Source organism: Hipposideros armiger, unplaced genomic scaffold, assembly GCF_001890085.2.
Source record: "Hipposideros armiger isolate ML-2016 unplaced genomic scaffold, ASM189008v1 scaffold_621, whole genome shotgun sequence".
Taxonomy (NCBI): domain Eukaryota; kingdom Metazoa; phylum Chordata; class Mammalia; order Chiroptera; family Hipposideridae; genus Hipposideros; species Hipposideros armiger.
In genome coordinates, this window is record NW_017731971.1 from 793,073 (window position 1) to 811,194 (window position 18,122).

Consider the following 18,122-nt stretch of genomic DNA (forward strand, 5'->3'; position numbering starts at 1 on the left):
TCCTTAGTTGGGGCTGTAATAGAAAAAGTTGCTTTTTGAAACTAATAAAAAATAAATAAAAGAAGAAAAAAGAAAAAGTTGCTTTTGAGGACACGCCCAGCCTCGTGTCTGTCCTGCCAGACCTCCAGCCAGCAGCCCGACCTTGGTTTGGGAAGTCCCCAGAGGCAGGACTCTTGCTCCTTGGAGGGCACTAAGGACGGAAAATGTACCCAGTGCTGCTGCCAGGTTGGTGTTCACCATTGAGGAAGGAAAAAGTATAATTCTCATAAATCTGCACTCCCCCCGCCCCGAAGTCTCAAGGGAGCCAAGGTACCCTGTCGTTTCATTTGTTCCCAATAATAGAGAAGGAAACATTAATTTTTGCTATCTACTTTCTGAAAAGCGGTTTTCTCCACAGACTTCAAAAATCTTTGGCCAGCTCACCTAGGTGTCTATCCTGAGTGTATCTAGAAGGGCAGAAAGCTGCATAAGGGGATAAAGTGCTTTTCGACAGACTGATGATGGGAACCTCCCTAAGAAATCAATTACACGAGAGAACGAAGAAAACATGTATAATTCCAAAGCTACTGCTGGTTCTTGGTGCCTCTTTAGGTTCTGAATGGCTAGGTCGGTCTTTCTTGGCGGCCATGAGATCGCTGAGCTCACGCAGACGTCTTACTCGTTTGTGACTAAGCACCTTCCACAAGGGGCAGCTGCCCAACACAAACTTTGGGTACTACTGTCTGGCCATTAAGTGTTAGGATAGCCTCTGACTGAGAATTCGGAGACAACTTTGTCTTGATTTGAGAGCGAGAAAGGACTACTAGGGAGTTGGAGTTGAGGCTGAATGTACAGAGGGAGACTGGGTGACAAATGCAGCGCCTCATCGTTACCTGTTCTTAATTATCCAGTGCTTTCTTCCCTTCTGGACCCCGTAGCCCACTGCCAAAACCGCGTGGTTCAGGTTATCGCTATTGCAGTTTTCATCGTAATACACACCTAGGAAACAATCGATCAAGGTGAGGTTTTCTGCCACCCGCTCTAGGAGGCGGACCCTCTGTGGGATCCTGTCCCACCAGTATGGCTTCCGACAGGGACGCTCTGTACTGTGGCAGCTGTTAGTTTCTTGCCGGCAGACCCAGTCTGAGTACGGAAACTAAGTGATGAAAATGCTCAGTGCCCTTTGAGAAGCTGCCCGGCCCATGGCCTGAGGGGCTACTGGCTGTGCTCCGTGGGAACCACTCCTTACCTTTGCTGTAGAACTGGAAGGAGGTCAGGCTTGCATCGATGGCCACAGAGATGGGCCCCACTCGGGCCACTGCTTTCTTCAAGGCCTTTTCATTCCCCTCGGGGATCTCTTTGTACCCTCTGCACTTGGCTGCCTTGCCTGTTGGGTTATACATACAACTTTCATCCTGGAAAAAAAAAACCAGAGTTGAAACAGGACTAGGACAAAGCAATGGGCAGTGGACTGGTGAGTGAGAAACTCTACCCGTGTTTTGAGTGATGTCAGTGAACTAACAGGGGCTGCAAACTAGTCTCCAGACAGGGCCTGTTCCCTCCTCACCATTTTAGACAACTGTAAAAAAAGAATACGAATAGGGGATGCCCAACACCATACACAAGAATCAGTATCAGGTCGCCTGGAAACACAAATGTGAAAGAAACACCGTACAACTTAAAAAAGAGAGAGGGAGAGAATTCTGAAGAGCTCTGAAAGAAGATTTTTTTTTAAAGTGCAGATCACCATCTGGCCCTGTAGCAAGAGTGAGCCTTGCGGGGCAGGGAGGCACCAGCTGCTGTGTGAGGAGGAGGTCAAGGCCAAGGCCCAGCTAGGGGGAGGGCCTGGGCCCCAGGCACCTGTATCAGGGGGGCTAGTGTGAGGCAAAGAGTTTGAAATGAATCCTTGTGCTCTCATGAGAGACAGAAGAAAAACCACATAGCCTGACAGGAAACCAAATTAGTAAAGAACTTAACAATTGAGCCTATGAATTTTTTAACACGGTGGTTTGCAGGTCCAGTTAACCATGGTGTGCCTCACGGGCAAGCCACAATCATGAACTCTAATGACCACCCACGTGAAGGTGATGGATTTTTTTGGCAACTCAATTGATTATAAGACCCAAATCGTTCCACATTACTCCAAAGTGCTGAAGAGATCATTTGGGGGGTCAGGAGAACAGAAATGAGGAGTCAAACGCTCCTTGGATTCCAAAATAGGGTCTCAAATACTATGTAATTCTCATTTAAATGATTCATTCTCTGAGCTAGTAGTTACACTCTCTTTCAATAAACAGGTTAATATAGAGTACTGAATACTTGATGCAAAGTGTCCATGGATCAACTATTAGCTCTGATAGTATTTATTTTTCTTTAATATAGTTAAGTTACACAAATCTTAAAATTGGCTGCATGGATTACTCAATATGGAAAAAATTATAAACGTAAATCTGTTTTTTGTATCTATGGTTGGGATTTGTTTCATTTTTTGATATCAAGTGATGACAAAAATTGTCATAAGAGTAGTTCACAATTTGAAAATGAGTGTTTTGCCAAGTTCACATTATCTCACTAAATGGCAAGATGTGTTCAGAGTTAAAAAGCTAAACCATTCGGGCAGCTTTAGTACGTTACACATGACAGCAGCCCAGCGTTCAAACAAGGACTGGGACCCAACAGTTCAGAAAACTATATGGATTAAAGAAATTGTTCTTTCTCCAGGTTCAACCTCCAGTTTCTCAGCCTTGTATACCTGACAGCTGAAACACAAACAGACAGGTAGAAAAACATAACATGGAATAATAATGGGATGAAATTTACAAAATTAAGGACCATTTTGATGTGGCCAATGTCATGAAGAGGAGATAAAATGACTTTCCTGTGTCAGTTGTTGAGTATCCAGTGAAATGGACCCGTTGGTTCATTTACATTAATGAGCATTTTATTGCAGCAGACATCATTTCCGACGGACTAACCATGAATAAGTAACACTCACTGCTACTGGGGTTTTTTAAAGGCACAAACTGCCAAGGAAAAAATTCATAATTGTACTACACTAAAATTAAGAACTTTTCTGGATTGAAAGACACCATCAAGTGAGCGAAAAGACAAACATCGACCTACAACACACACAGTATTAGTATCCAAACATCTCTTTTAAATTCCTAAAAATCAGTAAAGAAGAGAAAAGGAACCTAATAGAAAATGGAAAAACGATATAAACAGTCAATTCACCGAAGAAGAAACGCAAATGGCTAGATACACGTACGGATGACGACAGGACTCAATGGGGTTTCTTACACACTGCATGTGGGAGTATAAATGTCCCCAAACCTTTTGGTAAACAATTTGACATTATCTGGTAAAGCTGAGGAGGCACGTGCCCTAAGACTCAGCCAATTCTGTCCCGGGGTATATTCCAGTAAAGAAATTACTGCACTTGAGCACAGAAGACACGCTTGGCAATGTTTGCAGCAGATAAACAGGTCTTGAAGATCAATTTTGGCTCTGCTACACCAAGTTCACATTATCTCATAGTGGCATGAATTTGAGTATGCTGTTTTATCTCCTTAAGTGTCATTGCCTCACTTACCAAGTGAGGCTAAGTCTCCCTTACAAGGGCTGCTATGAGGATTACATGAGAAAACGCACGAAGCACATGGTTTCGCACAACGGAGCCATCGGTGTTATTATTAAAACTTGCTTCAAAGACCTCTGCTTCAAAGGCCCCCTATTATATTATCTATCAGCTCCAGGTATGTAAAAAACCCTCACATCTTCTTTCTTTTAGGTAAGAAAGACCTCCTTCCTCTTGCTAAATGATCTTATAGGAGGAAGTGAGTTGATCTCTAAAATTACAACAAATATGAAGCAACTTGTTTTTCCCTCCTTTCATCCCTGTTAGCATGTTAATTTGCTGAAATGCTCCCCACACCCGCAGTGAGATTCATGAAGTTAGCATGGGAGGGTTTGGGGGATATGTGATGGATGCAGAGGAGCTGAGCGGAGGCTCCAGAGACCTGCGGGGTCTGGGGAATAACCCGGCCTCCGTTTTCTCTCCCGGGCGGAGAAGCGGTTGGTCTCTGATAGCCTAAGCTCCTCCAGTTCGCCCAGACTGTGGGAACCCTCCTGGCCTCCTGTGGGCACTCATTCCATCAAGAAAGCAGGATCAGGTAATAGAAAACACGATTTCTTCAAAACAGGAGGGGGAGGAGGAGCCATGACAGGGCGTGCAAGTGTGGGGGACAGTCTCACCTGCCCCACATATGGGTACGCATCTTCGGAGTCGATGCCCCGGTTCTTTTGCACGTACTGAAAGGCGTTGGTCATGTAACCCCCTCCGCAGCCATCATTCTCAGAAACACAGTCCACCAGGTTTTGGGGACTCAGGTTTAAGAGTTTGCCGGTTTTCTTCATAAGCTGGCCCTCCAGGGCACCCACAGAGCTGAAGGCCCAGCAGGAGCCACACTGACCCTGCCAGGAGGAACAGGAAAACGCTCAGTCAGTGTCTGCCCCACTTTTGGTTTGTTTTTCCCTCTAATGCGTGATGAAATTCCAGACAGTTTAGAAACCCCAGCACACACGTCCCCTTTGCTGTGAGGTCTTCCTATGCCCCTTCATGTAAAATTTGTTGCATTGATCTAGGGCTATTGTTGCCATTGGTAACTGTTACTACTGTGGTTACCATTTGCTACAGTAAAGCAGAGAAGGCTGGCTTTGCCACCCCTTCCACATGTGGTCTTGGGTAAGTTACTAAACCTCTCTGGCCTCAGTTTTTCTTACTTGTAAAATGTGAATAATAATAACACCTAATGGGATTAAAAAATGAATTCATGTCAAGGGTTTATAAATTTCTGACATGTAATCATCTCTAAAAAAGTGCTAGCTATTATTAGTGTTTGTTCAGCGAGATTGTAGATTTTTTTCTTTCCTGTTCTATTTTTCAAGATTGAGGGTTTCTTGAAGACACAGGTTACGACTTAGTCGTCTTGAATCTCTCCTGGGTAGCAATACACCTGGGGGTTCTGGGGGGAAAAGAATGTTTTTGTTGAATTAATGTTAAATCAGTTGTTCATTGGTTAACACAATCAACGTTATTAAGGTCATGGGGAAACTGGATATAAGAATGTAAAAACGTTTTTGGAAAGGAGTCTCTGTGACCTAGCAATTTTAATTTTAGGGTTTATTTTGCGTAAATATTTGTGCCTGTGCACAAAGGTGCTTACAGCAACACTATTTGTAAAAAAGAAAACCCATAAACAACCTAAGTGTATACAAGTAGGAGATGAGTTAAGTAAATAGTGGAATAGGCTACATTCTCTTAGCATGGGGAGAGGTACCGTAATTCCATGCCCCCCCTTCCTGGGGCCCCCCTACCTTAAGAACAAAGCAGCGGCTAAGGAAGAGACCGTGCCAGCTCACCTACCCACACCCGGAGACAGGAGAGTACCTGGTTTTTGACAGGAGTAACGTATCCCTTCTTTCGATAGTCAATGGAGGCTGGGGCTTTGCCTTCCCAGTCCGGGACGTAGAGGGTGTCGTTGCTGCGGGAACGAGATGAGGGTACTTTGAGTCCAGTCATCTTCTGAACCACCTCTTCACTGGTCTGTGACAAAGAAAGAAGAAAGAGGCCAGGCCTAAGCAGCGAACTGAGGCCCACAGGGCAGGGAGGTCGGGTGCTGAGGCTCAACTCACCATGTCCCCCAAGTGGTTCATGGCCAGCTCATAGGTGTGGACGCCAAGAGAGGCCTCAAGGTTATGGATGGAAATGTGCTTCAAGTTTTTTTCCCAGATTAAACGCCGAGAGGTTTCATCCACCTAAACAGACCATAGTCAGTTCTGGCATACACGGTGTCCTGGGCACAAAGTTACATTATGTGATACTGCGGAGGGCTTTAGGAAAGTTGAAACTTATAGCCCTAGAGTTTACCATCTAGTTGGGGAAATGACCATGGGAGTATTAAGAACATGCAAAAAGAAACAGGTGAACAAATAATTGAATGCAAAGCTCTGGAGAGATGGATAGAAAAGGTGTTTATGGATAAACAGCATTAATCTGAGAAGTCGTCCCAAAGGAAAAATATAAGACAGTGATAACGAAAAGGAAGGTTAGGAATTGATGGAGGGTAAGTCGGGGTGTAGGAATGAAAAGCACATACTGACAGTTAGGGGACAGGGGTTGGGGTAGTGAAAGTATTTGGACAGAAGCAGGGAGCCTGGAGAGCTCGGGCTTCCACCCTCCCACCATGCTCCCCTCCAGGGCCTGGGCACCTTGCTGTTATACTGCTTCCGGTATGTCTTCTTCCACAGCGCCCACTGGGTGTCCAGGATCTCCTCAGGGGTTAGAGCAAAGCTCACCACGGGCAGCACCAGGAGAACCTTGAGTCCCCACATCCTGGGGAAGGGGATAATTAGGGGAGACTCTTCTATTTGCCAAGAAGTTCCAAGCCTGGCTTAGGATGAGGAGATAACCTGGAGACATATTCCCAGACAGGTGGTTCTTAACCTTTGGGACTCATAGACTCCTTGAAGAAGCTAAGCGAGTTTTGCAACCCACTATACACCCTCTCGCTAGAAAAACGCACCGCACACACAGCCATTCTGGGGAGTTCATGAACCCGAAGTTAAGAAACCCTTCCTCTGCACTATGAGGTAAAGGAATTTATGAGGAAGGTAGACAGAGAACTGAGGCTGATTTCCATATGATAAAACAAACGGTGGTCAGGAGGAGTCTGGGTTTGGACGGGGTGCTGATATATCTGGTTCCAAGTATTGTCACCTAGGGAGATTCAGGGCCCATGCGCGCGGACACACATACACGCACCTTCTGGACAACTAGAAACGGGAGAAAATGGACAGTCAGCATGGGCTCAGTGTTTGTCTCAATTCTCCCAGCAGACTTGGAGGAGATGAACAAGGGAAGTGCAGGGTGGGATGATGGTGGTTGGAGAATACACAAAGGAGAGATTTCTAGCTAAGTTTTGCTTCCTGACCACTTCTTCGAGGCATCCCTCTCTTCCATGCCTAAATTCTTACCCTTTCCCAGCTCTTCCCAGGAAAGGACAAGAGAAAAGTTGACCATTATTTCCTATTTTCTAACTATGAGGGAATAGATTTACTGTCTCCTCAGTATTCTTAGCATTTCTTCCTCCTTTCTCTTCCTGTTCCCTCCTCAGGCAGGAAACTGTCTTAATCTCGACCAGCTGCTGTGGGAAGGTTTTTTTTTCTTTTCTTTTTCTGACAACAAAAAAACCTCTGTGACTGCCTCACAGGCCAAAAAGCCTCAGAACCAAAGTTTGTTAAAAGAACATAACACAGAAAAGCGATGTTCTGTGATCGTTAAATACACAGCTTTTTGGGAGTTTGGTCTAGCTTCACTCACTCCTTGCAGTGGCTTACTTAATTACGTGTCCTCCATTTTAAAACCAATTTATCATCTGCACCACGTCACACAGCTAGCATAACTTTTGAATTTATAGCCCATTTTCGTGGGATCTTTGCAAACTGGCAAATATCCAGCAGGACATTTAATATCTGGAATGTTAAGGGCTTTGAGATGTCACAAGGATTAGGACATACTGAGCTACCATCTCCCTGCACCACTCCACCTCCGAGTTCCAAGTTAACCCTTTGGGTACCTTTGGCCAAAACAGAAAACCCCACATTGAGGCCACCCTTTGGGGGATGGGTCAAGGAGCCCCTGGATTCTTGGCTTTCACTAGGAACCATGTATACATACAAATCACAAATCATTGAAGGAATCCTAAAGATTTCCAGGCAGATTTTAAACAGCCAGAAAATGACCTAAGAAAGGCATCCTTTTCATCCACACAGCCTGAAGTTCATTTTGATCCCCAAGTCACTTCATCCCGAACACGTCTAAGATGCAGAATTGGTAGGAATGAAAGCTAAAAGGACTAGGAAGTCGAAAACGTTACCTGCTGATGGGGATCTGTTGTCTGGATTCGTTTCCGCTGGGAACTGTGGATAATGTGGGCGGATGACTAGGGGTGCTGGATTTATTCCACTAGAATTGCGGAAGTCAGCTCCAGCTGTGGCTGGAAAAACTGGATGGGGAAGGAGAGGATAGAAATGCTGAGAAGGGAGAGTGGGGGTGGGAACAGGAGGCAGCGGATTTGCATGTTTCTGCATGGCTGTGTGTTCAGTTTCACATTGACTGTCTCTGAGGGCAGACCGAAAAAAACCCCCACCTCAAATCACACTACTGAAGTTGGGGCTTAGCTTCTCTTTGGTAGATAGAGGAACACAGTCCTGGTCTCCCCCATCCTTTTTCTTTATTAATTATATTGGGGGACCACGTCTTTTCCTGACGGCTCTCCAACTTTGAAACTTGTTTTGAATTTGTGCCTGATGCTCCCATCAAACGTGAGGGAAATAAACACAAAAGGCTAGAAAAGAGCGTGTAAGGGAAGTCAGAGGTTCCAAAGTCGTCTGTTTTATAAACTCATTGGCTAAGGCGTCGCTGCTTCATGCAGAGGAATAGCTCTCCCAGCCTAACATGGTTTTGCTGAGGAAGGATGTGCCCAGAAGGTCCAGATAAAACCGGTTCTAGAAGTAACCAAAAGCAGTATTCCTGGGAATCTCTGACGGCACATGAATCAATGGCATAAGCACGGACAAGCTCACATGTGACATGTTACTAAGCTCTCAGGTGGTGGGGTGCCTGCTGAACACCGCCTGTCTCAATTACTAAACCCCACAACCCTGGTCCAGTCATCTGAGCTTCTCCACATACTTCCCCCAACACCAGGGCATGTGACAGATCATGAGTCTAGTTCAGTGACTAAACCACACCCCTAAGATCCATTTTCTTCCATAACCAGATGTGGGAGAAGAGGAAAAGAGGGTCCTCTGAACAGGAAGGCTCTGGATTCAGTTTCGGGCGGGATCACATCCATATTCCCTCAAGAGCACGGTTCTCTGCCTCTGGGTTTTAAGATTCACTGATGAACTACACGGTCCTAGAGGGTAGTGGGGTCCAGACCTGAATGGTGTGAATGTCCCTATCCCTAATTCCTTTTCATCCAGGAGGAGGCACCCTGGAAGGAGGAGTCCAGATGGGCCCTGCTGATCTGAGTCCTCTTCTTCCCGCTAGCCCTAGCCGAGGACTTAGGTAACCCCACCCCCACCCCATGGTCAGATGTCCCTGCTGATTTTACTCAGAATGAGTCAGGGTCAGGAGGACAACAAAGGAACGCTGAGTGATCCGGGCCCTGGGATTCCTGATTCCTGAAACTCTAGACACACTGTGTTTTATGTTTATATATTTGGAGCTCAGGCTATGGATTCAACTAGCTGTGGGTGTCTGTTGTTTATGAGCTGGAGAGGAATAATAGAGCCGCAGTCAAGATGACACAACACACAGTTTACAAAAGGAAAAAATATTTTGTTTTAAAATAATTGCTACATGTCATTATTTTTGCCACTGTAAGGCTCAGCACAGATGCCAGCAGTACAAAGGCCAACAAGAACCCAACAAAACAATCAAAAATAAAACCCTGAAGGAAAAGCGAAAACAAAACCCCCAGAGCGGCTTCTCCCCACCCCCCCCCAAAGCCCCGTAATAACTGTACAATATTATAGTCCTGATCACATTTCAAAACAAGTGATTATTAAAAAAACAGCGATTTCATTGGAAACTCAACTTTTTGGTTTCTTAAACTGTGATATAAATATATATGTATGTATACTGTATGTGTGCACATAGAATAAAAAAATAAACGGTCTCCGTTCCCGCTCCACTGCCTGGCACCGGGCTGGAGACCAAGGGAGGGAAAGCCCCTCACGACATTCTCAGCCTCTCCAGGCCGTCTGTGCTCCTCAGTCCCCTATGGCTACATTTAATGTCTTCTCCTTATTAAGTCAGTCTTGCACTTAAGATACTGGCCTGAGCCAATTAAGAAAAAAGAAGGCTGATACACACGGCTGCTACCTGAGGAAGACAGAGTGACAGCAGGAGCCTGCGCCCACACTGATATGGCTGTAGTTAGTTGATCACCAAGTGACCCTGTCGGGACAGGGGGGCCAGGCCCCATCTATCACATGGGTTATGACACTTGCGCTATAAAGCAAATCCAATCTCAAGACTGGAGAGGAAGCAAAGAGGGAAGAACTCTAGGCCCAGAGGAGACTGAAGTCTCAATTTCTTGCCAGACTGGATACTTTGAGAATGGGACGAGGAGGCTACTTTGCAAGAAGGCTTGGTATTTGGTTTCAACTCGAGCAGTGTTTCTGCTGGGCCTGCTAATCCAAGAAGTTGAGTTTCCATGCAGACATCATCTCCATGGAACACGCACAAGTGATTCTGACAGAAAAATGCAGCATTAGCCTTATGGCTAAGTAGGGGGTTTCTGAAAGTGTTTATCTTGCCAGTCTATTTCTGTAATGTCTGCAGACCTTCCACGTAAGGCGAGAGCACCAAAAGCAGGAATGACCCAGCTTTATCACTAAACAGGTTTGATGAGAGAACAACCACATCAACAGAAGACTTTATATATCTGCTTACAGTTGCATATTGGCTGGGCATCAATGTAAGTGCAGCAAAGACATTTATTTAAATATTCTTTGGCTGCAATACTAAGTGGAAAATACCTGCAAGATTTAACTCCTTAGGACTCTTTGAAAAACACAGAGAAAGACAAAGATAAAATCTGGACACATTTTGCATAACTCCCTAATAGGGAGACACAAACATAGGAAAACACACACACACACACACACACACACACACACACACACACGCTCACTTACTCACTCACTCCTCTCACTTCCTTACTCACATTTCTTTCCAGAGGAATTGCTCACAAGCAGCAGAAAGAGCATTTGCTCGCGTCCTAAAGCCCCACATACACCTACCACGTTTCATGGTCCTCACATACGAGGACAGTTCTCTCCCCCACCTTTGTCACAATTCCTTTCCAAAAACGAGCCAAAGAATCCAAGGCAAACGGTGGACGTCAGGTTCTCGAACCTGCCCTTGACCTTAGCACAAATCATTTCTGCACAAATCTCTGGTCAGGAGACCTAGCAAAGGCATTCCTGACCTCACCCAGCCTCAGTTTTTCAGAGGGTCCCCAAAGTCTTGAGGAGTCAGCTCCATCTCATCCACAAATTCTCTCCGAGAGGCAGGAGGGGAAGAAAAAGGCCAGTTGAAAGGGGGTACACATTAGGGGTGAGGGAAGGGAAGGGGGAGGGACTTTTATTTTGTTTACAAAAAGAGCTGCTTTTTAAAAACAAACGGTGATTTTTCTCCCCCACCCCTTACCCTCACCCCAATAGTTCTATTCTGAAAAGGAGGGGAACATAGTGAGGTCAGGAAACTCCTCGCTGTTGTAGCTGTTGCCCTGGTCTCCCAGCATGGACAGCATCTCCTAAGAAGAAAAAAGCAAGTCGGGGTCACACAGCGGGCTCCCTCCGGTCACCCAGCCCCCTCCCAGCACCCCGGAGCCCCCATCCAGGCCCTAGAGCTCCTGCTCAGCCTCCCTGACTCCTGTCCATGACCTTTTCTCCTGGTCCCTTCTGTCTCCTCAGGCAGTCCCACACTTTCCCTCTTCTCCAGTCCTCAGTGTTTTCAAAGGGAGGGAACTCTGCCTGTCACACTTCACGTAACCCCCTGGAGATGCTTATGGAGTAGCTCTTATCCTATCCGTTTTCTACCAAAACCTGCTTTGCCTTCTTTCAACCTGTGTTTTAAACTAGTTCTTCCTTTGTGTTGCCTAAGATTATTCCATTCAGTCTTGCGGTCCCCTCAGGATGTATGTAAATGGACCTTTATAACTATACTCAGTATGTTTATTACACACAAGCTACTGTGCCATGGGAATGGGCTAAAATTAAATCGATGTCTTTGCAAGTGGTCTTGTTAGAGGCTGTATGCATCGCACTAAGTTCATGGTATTTCCAATTAGTGACTTTCATCGCACTGTCCCCACCCCGCCTTCTCCCACACCCCAATCACGCCCAACCCCATGCATGCCTCCTCTCTGTCTCTTCTCCCTGGCCCTTTCTCTCCCAGGTTCTGATTTTCAGAACTCTTTTCACCGTCTCACCTGGAAGACCTCAGGCTGGCCGGGTTGCTGTGCTGATGGCTGTTGAACGTGTTGCTCATTAGAACTGGACCGATGATGAGGCTGCTGGCCCTGCCACTGTGGCCAGACTCCCACACCCTCTGCTGTCCGTGTCTGGAACTGTCCTGCGGTCTGGCCAGTCTGCTCAGGAGCTACGAGGAAGCAGCTTTAGTCTACTGACTCCACCGGAGAGGAAAACCTAGACATCACACACAAGCCTAGAAACCATCTGCCCTTCTCTCTGCCCGTCAATGCCGCTTCTATTTTAAAACCCAGCCTAAACTAGTTTGTCTTCTCTAGATAGCCTTTCCAAAGAGTCCTTTGCTTGTTTTAGATTAAATTTACATATTACTAGATTTATAATCTCTTCATGCTTTTTGTTATACATGCAGAAGTCATTTCCACGTGGGTAGGTGTTAAATTCCAGATGGACTGTCATCTTGCATTTTTCCATAATTAGCTCAGTGCACCCGGGATGCAAGCAAACTGTTTTATTAAACTGCCAAACTCTTTCTCTTTAGTGGTGTGATTTTCCTGTTACCTCCTTCTGGTCTGAACTCACCAAAGCTGGACCCACGACTGGTGAGACCAGGGTAAGCAGCAGCACCAGGTGATGCGGTGGGAGCACCGGGGAGGGACATGGGGCTAAAGGAGGATGGAGTCTGAAAGCTGCCCACACCGAACTGGGAAGAGCGGGTCTTGGCTGTAGCCTGGGTGGCCACCTGCTAGAAGAGAGAAAGGAACAGGGAAGAACAAATGGAACATCAACACTACTGCACATCCCACGTCTGGGAGAGCCAAGCGCCCTGTCAATCTCTGGCCTCCTCTGAGCCAAGCTCCCCACTCCCTTCCTACCGCCCATGTCTGCCAATTAACCCCCAGTCTTCCTGGACACCAATTTTCAGGCGGTTGTGATACAGTGCAAAAAGAACTATGGGATCAATAAAAGTATACAGATAGAGTTGTGAGAATTAAAAGACAATGAATTAAATAAAAGCATTTTATAAATGTAAAGTTATATAAAAACTGGAGGCATTAATAATAGTACAGTATCACATATGGAGAAAAAAAACTTCGCATCATTTTGTTATTCGTCTGTATTGCATCCATTTGTTCCTGATGATGGCTTTTTGGGGTAACTAGCCATTTTTCTCATCATAATACTAATGCATGTGTATTGCGGACTATTTGGAAAATGAAGGAAAAGAAAAAGAAAAAAATCATTCATGATTCTACCACTCATGGTTAACATTTTTAGATAATTTCTTTAGTTTTTATTTTTCTGTGCGTTTTTGTATACAATTGAGATCATTCTCCATATAATAATTCTGGAGCCTACTTTTGGTTTTGGCTTTTTTTTTGTTCGAAATATTCCTATTTAACTATTTACATTTATATTATTACTATATATTATAATATATAATACATACTATATGTAGTTATATGTATTATATATGCTACATTTATTATATATTACTAATATAAGTACATATAAGTATATGAAAGAACATCAGCTTTAGGCTTAACATATTACATATATACATATATGTTATAAGGACTTTTCAACATATATATATATTTTTTGTAAACAGACACTACTGTGTATAAATTCGTAATGAATTTTCTCCTTTGTTCCTGTATTTTGTAGTTCTAACCAAAGTGGAAACTTCTTAGAATTTACTCCAAAACAAATCTGTAAATCAAACCTGTTCAAGATGTTCTGTGAGCAATTCTAATTTGAAGTAAATATGTGAAAACCATAGACACTGAGACTTTTATCTAGTTGCTCCCAACAGAGAAAAAATTGGAAAGTGGGCAGTGGGGGCTGGGGAAAAGGTGGCTAAGATAGGCAAGAATAAGTTTACATATGGAAAAAAGTCCAACCACCCAAACAAAAAACAACCCACAGGCGACAGGCAGGTGAGAACTTTACCTGGGCAGAGAAGCCTGGGCGGGTGCTAGGGGTCCACGTTGGGGCTGCTCCCTGGCTGGGGTTCGAGTGGCGGGAAATCTGGGCCAACATCTGCCCCGCAGAGGCCGGTGGCTGGACGACGGTTACAGGAGGGGCCAGACCACTGTTTCTAGGAGTGAACAAATGGTAAGGTAAAGGGTTAAAAGGATGCGTTTATCACAGAATCTAGGAATCACAGGCCCATCTAGCACTCTCCTTAGATTCCCTTGACTTCCCTGGGGTTCAGGAAAACTTGATAGCAGAATTTGGAGAAGACCAGAAAGACTGACAGTCACACACTCATCGGGACACAGAGAGATGGAACCTAGAGCACGGCAATAGGACAGGTGTGAAGGAACAGGAGGAAGGAAAGCAGCTTGCCTCATCCTAGGCCCCGCAAGTTCCACTGCTTTGTAGGCAAGAAGAAAAGCTGGATTCAGCACCGGAATCCCTGTTGCCCCGTAAAGCAGCACACACATATGGGGCTCACCTGAAATTCTCTGCCGGCCGGGGGGTAGGAGGGAATGTGGTGCCCTGGGAGAATAGCTGTTGGGTGGCAGGGACAGTGCTGGAGGAGATGCCTTTACTCTGATCTGCAGACCAAAAGGAGTGGGGGGAGGGCCAGTCAAGGGGCTGCAGCATATGAGTTCAGTAAGTTCCTATGTACTCATGAGGTATTACGATTAAGTGGTAACATGTTGGAAGACTCCTGACTGGGCTGCAGCAGGCCCATCAGTAAAGGGTCAAAGTGAGAATTTAAAAGGAGAGTGAGAAAGAAACATACCTGCACTGATATTGGAGTAGATTTCTGAAAATCGTGGATCTCTATCCTGGGCAAACAGACCATCTGACTTCTCGAGGGACTTGCTGTGCTCTGCCCCTGAGGTTGTCACAGGCTGAACAGAAACCTGTGGAATACAATAACAAAAATAACCACGAAAGGTTTAACATGACATTTCAATAGCCTACAGTTCATATAAAGATACATACACTCTGATTGGCACCGGGGGACATTTCTTAAGGAAACGCTCACCGTCCTCTTCCAAGAAGACACACTCACCTGGGAATGATTGTAGCTGGCCAGGCCATCTCTTCCTGGTACCACATCCAATTCCGTCTGCTGTTGTTGCTGCCTATGTGTCAAAGGCCAGTGAGGAGAGACACAGGAAAAAGGTTTTTAAAAAGATTCTAGGGAAAGGGCTTTTGAAAAATAAACAATAGAAAAATGGGATTGCAGACAGCCCCGCCCTGGCTCATCACTGCTCAATACATGCTTCTTCCGCCACTTCTCACCTGGCTGCCAGCTGCCCTGAGCCCATCTCCAGGGATAAATTAGCTGTGGGGCCCAGCTGCGGCCTCTGGATTGTACTGGACAGTGTAGGCCGCGGTTCCTGGCTGGAGTTCCTGGGAAATGGACAGGAGACCAAACGGGGAATAACGTATCTCTCCGTGTACAGGAAGCTCTATATGTTCACCTGTTGGTGGGGCGATCACTAATAAATTCCCCTTTCAAGTCCAATTCTAAAGGTAACCTATGACCTCAGATTCAACAAATAATTCACTGTGGACCACATGGTACAGAAAAAACTGCCCTATGGCCCAAGGGTTCATCTGTTTGGGTTCTAACTGGTTGTTGTGGACGTGTGTATAACTACGCATTCAAGTCCATATATATAGTGTTTTTAAAAAGCCTAAATAAAAAACTGAAAGTACATACACTGAAACAGTAAAAAAAGACTATGTCCCAATAGTGAGAATTTTTTTCCTTCTCTTATAGCTTTCAATACTTTCCAAATTTTCTATAAAGAATATTTATTTAAAACATTAATAATTAATTAAAATTAATTGTGGTGGGAAAAATTCTATGTAAAAATGGAGAAAACCCTTACTTCCCGAAACAAGTTCTTTCTTTTTTTCTATTAAGTTTATTGGGGTGACACATTGGTTAATAAAATTATATAGGTTTCAAGTGTACAATTCTATAACACATCGTCTATATATTGCATTGTGTGTTCACCACCCAAAATCAAATCTCCTTCCATCACCATCTATTTGACCCCCTTTACACTTTTCTACCTCTCCTCCCCTCTTACCCTCTGGTAAGCACTCAACTGTTGCTGTGTCTATGAGTTTTTGTCTTGTTCGTTTGGTGCTTTCAGTTTTAGATGCTACATATGAGTGAAGTCATATGGTTCTCAACATTTTCTGCCTGACTTATTTCGCTTGACAAAATAACCTCCAGATCCATCCATGTTGTTGCAAATGGCAATATTTCATCTTTTGTTATGGCTGAGTAATATTACATTGTATGTATGTACCTCATCTTTATCCAATCATCTATTGAACACTTGGGATGCAGAAACAAGCTGTCAAAAAGACTTCAAAATTTAAACAAAATGGAAACATAAAACACTACTTGGGGCCGGCCGAGTGGCGCGATGGTTAAGAACTGGCTTGGGACGCCAGAGGGCCCCGGTTCGGATCCCACATATGAGGGCCAGTGACACTGCCCTCTACAAAAACAAAACACTACTTGTTCTGTACAATAAAGATGCAAAAACAAAAAACCAAAAATCTACAATGATCATAGCCATATACCTGAGTCCTAAGTTAATAAACATTTCTAACTCAAGCCACTCTGTTAATACTAAGTCAATTAGCAGAGAATTAAACTTTACAAGCCCTAACCATTGATTTGGAGGCTACAGATTCAGTGTCATCACCAGCTACTATTCATACTTGCTAATTATTTATAATCAGATCTTCAGGAGGTGGGTTCAAAGCCAATTCTATACAGACAGATTAGATGGAAAAGAAGCAACTTGACACTCACTCACTAGGACAGGTACAATAAAAAAGACAGCAAGAATGTGGAGAAACTGGAACTCTCATACACTGCTGACAGGAATGTAAAATGGTAGAGCAGCTTTGGAAAAGTTGGGCAGTTCTTCAGAAGATTATACACAGAGTTACCATGTGACCTAGCAATTCCCCAACTAGGTATATACCCAAGAGAGTAAAAACATATCCATACAACTAGTATGCAAATATTCATTGCAGCATTCTTTTTTTTTTAGCTGAGCCATCCCGCCACCTGTTGGCAGCTCATGGCTGCTCAGCTCGGGCTGACTCGAACCGCTGTTGCTCAGAGCTCAAACTCTTGAGCGAGCTCTTAACCAACTGAGCCACTCAGCCGTTCCCTGCAGCATTCTTAATAGCCAAAAAGTGGGAACAACTCAATGTCCATCCACTGATGAATGGATAAACAAAATGTGGTATAATCATACAAAGGAATATTATTTGGCAATAAAAAGGACAAAATACAGATACATGCTACAACATGGATGAGCCTTAAAACATTACACTGAGTAAAAGAGGCCAGTCACAAAGGAACCATATATTGTATGATCCCATTTATATGAAATGTCTAGCTAGAACAGGCAAATCTACAGAGAGAGTAGGTGAGCTGTGTTATATGGCTTGGGGTACAGGGTTTCTTTTGGGGGGATGAGCATATACTGAAATTAGACTGTGGCAACAGTTGCACAACCCTGAGACATACTTAAAACAACACATGCTTTAAATGGGTGAACTGTATGGTATGTGAAATCTACCTCAATAAAATTGTTTTTTACAAAGCTGAGAAAGCAAGCTCAAACAAAAAGAAATGAAGGAACAGAGAGGAACAGACACTAATGAAAGAGTGGATGGAGCTATGCTCTAAGGCAAATTATGGTCCATGGGCCAAAGCCAGTCCATCGCCTGTTTTTGTAAATAAAAGTTTGTGGGAACATAGACATCTTTGTTCATTTTATTTTATTATTATTATTTTTTTAGAATCATAGTTTGCTTTTAATTATCTATCTTTTACATATATGCAATGATAACATTTTAATGTACTTTTTAGGCAATATATTTTTTGAATTGCATATGTCTGTTATGGGCTAATTGTGTTCCACTCAAATTCTTTTTTATTTTATTTTATTTTTTTTATTGTGAAATACACATTTTTTTAGAATTAGTTTCAGCTGTACAACACAGTGCAATATACTTTTTACCCCTCGAGGTGACAACCCCCCTCCCCCAATCCGCCACCCCACTTCCCC

At 44.2% G+C, this 18,122-nt stretch overlaps 2 protein-coding genes across 6 annotated transcripts in view; both read right to left on the reverse strand.

Moving 5' to 3' along the window:
• Positions 1 to 8,093, reverse strand: part of CTSK (cathepsin K) — a 9,886-nt gene extending 1,793 nt beyond the window's left edge. The window contains exons 1-7 of the mRNA XM_019625322.1: positions 7,917 to 8,093; positions 6,250 to 6,373; positions 5,674 to 5,796; positions 5,429 to 5,584; positions 4,234 to 4,452; positions 1,229 to 1,394; positions 873 to 978 (exon numbers count right to left, since the gene is read on the reverse strand). Of these exons, the coding sequence (XP_019480867.1) occupies positions 873 to 978; positions 1,229 to 1,394; positions 4,234 to 4,452; positions 5,429 to 5,584; positions 5,674 to 5,796; positions 6,250 to 6,372 (893 nt within the window). The 5' untranslated portion in view covers position 6,373; positions 7,917 to 8,093. The remainder of the gene's footprint in view (positions 1 to 872; positions 979 to 1,228; positions 1,395 to 4,233; positions 4,453 to 5,428; positions 5,585 to 5,673; positions 5,797 to 6,249; positions 6,374 to 7,916) is intronic.
• Positions 8,094 to 9,364: 1,271 nt separating this feature from the next.
• The window catches only part of ARNT (aryl hydrocarbon receptor nuclear translocator), a 55,119-nt gene continuing 46,361 nt past the window's right edge, over positions 9,365 to 18,122 (reverse strand). For 2 of the 5 annotated variants that reach the window (XM_019625320.1, XM_019625318.1), the window contains 8 exons: positions 15,310 to 15,420; positions 15,077 to 15,149; positions 14,801 to 14,924; positions 14,507 to 14,609; positions 13,999 to 14,146; positions 12,628 to 12,787; positions 12,048 to 12,217; positions 9,365 to 11,369 (listed from right to left, as the gene is read on the reverse strand). In XM_019625320.1, the coding sequence (XP_019480865.1) occupies positions 11,280 to 11,369; positions 12,048 to 12,217; positions 12,628 to 12,787; positions 13,999 to 14,146; positions 14,507 to 14,609; positions 14,801 to 14,924; positions 15,077 to 15,149; positions 15,310 to 15,420 (979 nt within the window). In that variant the 3' untranslated portion in view covers positions 9,365 to 11,279. Of the gene's footprint in view, positions 11,370 to 12,047; positions 12,218 to 12,627; positions 12,791 to 13,998; positions 14,147 to 14,506; positions 14,610 to 14,800; positions 14,925 to 15,076; positions 15,150 to 15,309; positions 15,421 to 18,122 lie in introns of all 5 variants that reach the window. The other 3 variants (XM_019625319.1, XM_019625316.1, XM_019625321.1) reach the window with 2 other exon arrangements.